Below are 5,735 nucleotides of genomic sequence, written 5' to 3' on the forward strand. Positions count from 1 at the left end.
CACAGGAGGTTCCACTGAAAGAGGAGAAGCAACTTGTTGGGGGTGAGGGTGTCAGAGCCTGGCCCAGGCTGCCCAGGGAGGTTGTGGAGTCTCCTTCTCTGCAGACATTCAAACCCGCCTGGACCCCTTCCTGTGGAACCTCAGCTGGGTGTTCCTGCTCCATGGGGGGATTGCACTGGATGAGCTTTCCAGGGCCCTCCAACCCCTGACGCTCTGGGATTCTGTGAGGATGGGTCTCTGCTGGAGTCCAGGGAAGGGCCACAGACACGATCAAGGGTCTGGAGCATCTGCCGCATGAGGGCAACTGGGGCTGCTCAGCCTGGAGCAGAGACAGCTCGGGGAGATCTGGAGCCATGTGTGTACATCTGTGATGGGAGGGAAGGGACACAGAGCCCGGAGACAGCACCAGCGAACACAAAGACAAGCTGAAGCAGAGGAGATTCCACTGAAACTTTTTTCCAAAGCTTTTTGTTTTGTTTTGTTTCGGGTTTGTGTTTTGTTATTTTCTCAAAAAAACAGCAACATACATTTTTGACAGTGATGCTGATCAAACAGGTTGCCTGGGGAAGCCGTGCCCCCCAGCCAGGGAGCCATGCAGGCACACGGGGGGGCCCGGCCTCTGGAGCTCCCCCAGTCCCAGTTCAGCAGGTTGTCCAGGTCTGTGTCCAGCCTGCTTTTGAATATCTTCCAGCGGGGAGATGCTCTGGGAATCCTCTTTTATTATGGTCTTTCTTGCCAGCGCAGTCTTCCAGCTCCAAGTTTCTCGTGTCCAGAGGGACTTTCCTCTTTCAAAGCCCGGATGGACACGACTGTGAGCAAGTGGCTCCAGCTGCCCCTGCCCTGAGCAGGGGTTGGAGCGAGGATTCTCCCCAGGCCCCTTCCACCCTCAGCCGTCCTGGCACCCTGTGGCGGCTCTGGAGCTCATCCTCACAGGCCTCCTGGCTTTCCTCAGCTCCTTCGTCCTTTGTCGCTGCCTCCAGCCACCTACCAGCTCACTGAAATCAGCTCACGTGAGGCATGGGGGCTGCACCCTGCTGCCCGCATCCCGGCCGCCCACGCGTGCTGCCCTCCACCGCTCCTGCAGGACAGCCGTGTCCCCCCGCAGGGCCTCTGTCTGTCCCACAGCCCCCGGGGCTCTGACAGCAGCTCCGGGGGTTGCCACATGCAGAGCTCTGGTTTCCCTCCCGCCACGTCCCTGGCTGTCCCCATGTGGGTGCAGCACCCCTTTGCCCTGCTCCTCTGTGGCAAGGCACCTGCTGCTCCCATCGCTCTGCGCCCTTCGCTTCCCACGGCGCCCACGGCCGCCTCACCTCAGGGGCTGGGAGCTCCTTCCCCCACGGAGACCACGGTATGTGTCCCCCTCCCAGGGACACACGCAGCCCTGTCCCCCACTGGTGTGCTCGGTGCTGCCTGCCCAGCTGCTCCCGCATGAGCCCGCCCGAGCTCTGCTCAGCCTGTCCCCGGTGAACCTGTCCCGGTGAGCCTGTCCCGCCGTTTCCGGTGTGCCTGTCCCGTTCCCGGTGAGCCTGTCCCCCGTTCCTGGTGATCCTGTCCCCCGTTCCCGGTGAGCCCGGCGCCCCGGCCCCGCGCAGCCCCGGCCGCCCTCCCCGCCCCGCACTCGCTCACGCCTCGGGCTTCCACCACGTTTTATTACAAAACGAGAGCGGGCTCGTCCCGGGGCTGAGCCGGGGCCGGTACCGCGGCCACTTGCCCCAGCACCGAGGATGAGGCGGGTGCGGCGGGTGCAGCCGGTTCCGGTGCCGTTGTCGGTGAGTTTGCCGGTGCAGCTCACGGCGTGGAGACCGAGGGGGCGGCCGGAGCCCGGCGCAGTCCCGGTGGAGCCCCGGCACGGCTCGGGACGGCGCTCAGCGCCCGACGGCGTCGAGGATGAGGCGGTTGCTGTCGGCGCGGGCGCGCTGGCTCTGGGCGCGGGCGAGCAGCAGGAGGTGCCGCAGCAGGTGGAAGGTGAGGTCGATGGAGAGCGGCGGCTCGTCCCGCCGCGCCCGCCACGGCTCCGGGGGCGGCGGCGCCAGCGGCGGCCAGAGCGGGCGATCCCCCGCCTCGGCCGCGGCCGCCGGGACGGAGCCGTCGGGGCTCGCGGGGCGGGGGGCGGCGGGCGGCAGGCGGACGAGCAGCAGCAGGAGGGTGAGCAGCGCCCGCCGCATCCTCGGCTCCGTCCGCACCTGCGGAGCGGGGGGCTCAGTGCAAGGGGGAGAGACCGGGATACCGGCGCGACTGAAGGGAGCGGGGAACCCGAGGGGACGGTGTACGCGGCAGCACGGGGACCGACCCACCGTGGGGCCGCCGGGGCGCGGTGCCGCCTCCTCGGCAGCCTGCACCGTCCCTCGGCAGCCTGCACTCTGTGCCCTGCCCGGTCCCCTGCACCGGCGCCGGCCCGGTGCGCTGCCCCCGTACCCGCGCGTCGTCCCGTACCCGGTGCGCTGTCCCCTCCGGTGCGCTGGCGGTGGAGCGGAGCGCAGTCCGTTCCGCGGGAGCTGAACCGGCGGCTCGGTCGGTGCTTATATAGGTCCGGGAGCTCGGGCTGACGTCAGCGCCGGGCACGCACCGACCGGCGGGGGGCGGGGGCGGGAGGGGCACCGGGACGGCGGCGGGGAGCGGGGCACCGGCAGCGGGGCAATGGGGCGGCGGCGTTGGCCCTGCTCTCCCCAGTCTCGGGGATCGCGACCCCCGTTCCATTCCGGCGCCCACTCAGAGGGGCGCGGCGGGGCCGGTACCGGCAGGTCCTCGGGGCCGGGAGCCGCCGATTGCGCTGCCTCCCGGTCCCCGGCTCCCCCCGACTCCCCCGCTCGCCCCGCGCCAGTCCCGGGCCCGGTGCCGCTGTCCGCGGTGCTGAAGCGCCGGGACCCGCCGAACAGTGCGGATCGGGGCACCGGCGGTGGGCGGGCAGCTCACTCCCGCGGGCAGGACCCCGGGGCCCGAGCCCCGAGCACCGGCGAGCGGTGCCGGTCCGGCGGAGCGGGCTGAGCGGCGGCTGCTTGGCGTGAGACCCTCCGGGTGGGCCGGGTCAAGCAGCCGTGTTGAGCAACAACGAACCGGGCAGGCACCAAGCGCAGCAGCGGGGGCTGTCCCGGGGTGGGGGGGGTCGCACAGAACGGGCACGGGAGGGGCACACACCCGTGGCTGTGGCGGGGCCTGGTGGCACCGTGCCCCGGGCAGAGCTCGAGGTGCTGAGGTCAAACCACCGGGAGCTGCAGACAGCGTGAGCGGTGAAGGCACCACCAGCCAAATTCCGTGACTCATAGAGCGAAGCTCCGGAGCCGGCAGTGCTGTGCTGCATGCAGGATGTTCCAGCCCGGGGCACCAGCTGCCGCTGCCAAAAGGTGAGGTAGCTGCGGGTGCACCAAACTGCTGCCGGCAGAGCCCCCTCCCCACTGCCTGCAGCGGGGAAACCACGCTGAAACCCGCGCTGACACCCGCGCTGGTGCTGCTGCCGGTGCCCAGGTGGGCATGGAGCGGCTGTGTCCTTGGTGCCGGCGTTAGGCAGAGCCTGGGCAGGGAGGTCCAGCTGGTCCCTCACACGGCGCATCGCGCTCCAGGCACAGCCCTGCCCGCAGAGAGGCAGCACACGGTGCCATGCACCTGTGACGTGGATCTGGCGTGAAGGCTGGCACCCGGCACCACCTCCCTGCAGCTCTGGGGCAGAGCCCTCAGTGGGGGCTGGGATCAATCCCCCGTACCCTGGCAGCCCCGGTGCCATCAGGCTGGCAGCTCCCAGGGACAAGCACCCGGTTCGTGCCATGCTCACATCTCACTCGTTGCTGACACCCCAGGGCCTTCCGCACCCCTGGACTGAGCTGCAAGAGGCTCAGTGCACTGGGGCTGCACCTCCCGCTATCTGCAGCCTCCGACCAGCAGCTCCCACCCCATAGGCTGGGGAGAGCCCGGGCCGAGCCCCACAGCCCCACAGGGTGCCTGAGGCCAGGCTGGGCCTGGTTCCCAAAGCCCCGGTGCCACCCATGCACAGCCCTAGCACACAGCTCCACGGTGCCATCAGTTGGCTGTAGCTGCAGTCCCTTGGCCGCTGAGAGCTGGGCAGGTTCTGCAGCTCCATCCCCACCAGGGTGCAGCGGGGTCCTGTGCAGGTTTTGGCTCTCCTGTGCTTTGGGTTACACCCATCCGCCTGGAACTGCACCCACACCGGGGCCGAGCAGGGCCAGCCCTGGACCCCTGGTACGAGCCAGCACAAGTGGGTGCACAAGGGCAGCGCGGAGCAGGAGGAAGGATGGTGCATCCCCTCAGGCGAGTGTGGTGATGAGAGAGCTTGCCTGATGCCCTGGGGGTATTCACCCACATCAGAGCAGCGAGCTGAGCCAGGATGAGGCCCTTTTTATTAGCCGTTGATAATTTATAGGGTTTACAAATATGGGCCTGGACTACGAGGTTAAACAAGATGTTTCATCAATAACTGTTACTAAAAACACACCACGCTCCTGTTATGTGTTTCAGTTACATTCCCACTCATTCACAAACCAGGCCCAATGACATTCACACATCACATGTACTTGGGGGCGGTTATCCGGTACCATTCTCACGAGTCTGGGCTATCACTCTTTACAATTACAAGAAACATACTTCAGTACAACCTGTCCAAGGCCCCTTATATTTTGACTAGTTGCCGTGATCTAATTATGTTAGTACAGATGGCCATGTTAGTATTGATCTTCCTTTATCACCCAGGTGGCTGGAACCGCATATCTCGCTTTCCCAGGTCTTTGCTTTCCCCAGGCGAGCGCCACGGCTGCGGCTGTTGGGCAGCGCCCAGCATGGTGCTGGCAGCACGCGGGGATGGCTCCGTCCAGCTCATCCTCATCCCGAGGGGGCTGGGGCTCTGGGCCCTGGGCTCGATCAACCGCCGTGGTTCCACCAGCGCCGCTCCAGGCAGGACAGCGTGAGCTGCCCGTGTCTGCTCGCTGCCCGTGCAGGACGGGGCTGGGTGCCCGTCTCCATGACCTGTGGGACTCTGGGCGGGCAGGACAGGCAGGATCCTCTTGGACAAGGCACAGGTGGATGTGGTCTTGTCACAGCCCCATCTCCAACCGCCACCCAGACCCTTCCCGCAGCCCCTTTGAACCGCTGCCCCGCACCAAGCAGCTGTGAGCCCCGGGAGGATCCTGCACCCAGCGCCTGTGTCCTGTGGGCGCAGCTCGCCCTGTCCCACTGCCCAGCACCAGTGGAGACACCATCACACCCCACGAAACAGCCACAGTGGGACCTGGTGGCCCCCTAAGGCTCCACCCACCCCCTGCCAGACCCCCTCCCCGCGCTGATGCAGCTGGGGTAGCCCACCCCCAGCAGCCCACCCCACTCAGCACCGCAGTGCCGCAGCCCCTTGCCACGTCGGCACTGCGGCCACACACTCAGGAACAGAGAGCAGAGCTGCTGTTCTGCCCCACAGCCCCGCTCGTCTGCCTGCAGCTGGAACAGCAGCTCCGGACCCCCACCCCGCCGAGGGACAGGGGGCTGCCAGCAGCTCTGCAAGCACAGGAATGATCGGCCTGAAAGCACAGCCCCTGGCGCGGGATGGAGAGCCACAAGCATCTAGAAGGAAAACCAGCATTTATTGGGCGCTACCACTGTCCATAGCAGAGCTACAGAGAAACCCGTTTTCAGGAGCAGCGCACCTGAGCTGCAGCAGCGGGAGCTCGGAGCTGCAGGCACAGGACACGCAGCCTGGGATAGGACAGGCAGCCCAGGACAGGCAGCCCGGGATGGGA

General features: G+C 66.9%; 1 protein-coding gene across 1 annotated transcript; it reads right to left on the reverse strand.

Moving 5' to 3' along the window:
- Nucleotides 1–1,865: 1,865 nt before the first annotated feature.
- On the reverse strand, nucleotides 1,866–2,165 carry UCN (urocortin). The gene has a single exon (XM_065833727.2). The coding sequence runs from the start codon at nucleotides 2,163–2,165 to the stop codon at nucleotides 1,866–1,868; it is 300 nt and encodes a 99-aa protein (XP_065689799.1).
- Nucleotides 2,166–5,735: the final 3,570 nt, after the last annotated feature.

The sequence above is a fragment of the Patagioenas fasciata genome, chromosome 3 (assembly GCF_037038585.1).
Source record: "Patagioenas fasciata isolate bPatFas1 chromosome 3, bPatFas1.hap1, whole genome shotgun sequence".
In the NCBI taxonomy this organism is placed as follows: Eukaryota; Metazoa; Chordata; class Aves; order Columbiformes; family Columbidae; genus Patagioenas; species Patagioenas fasciata.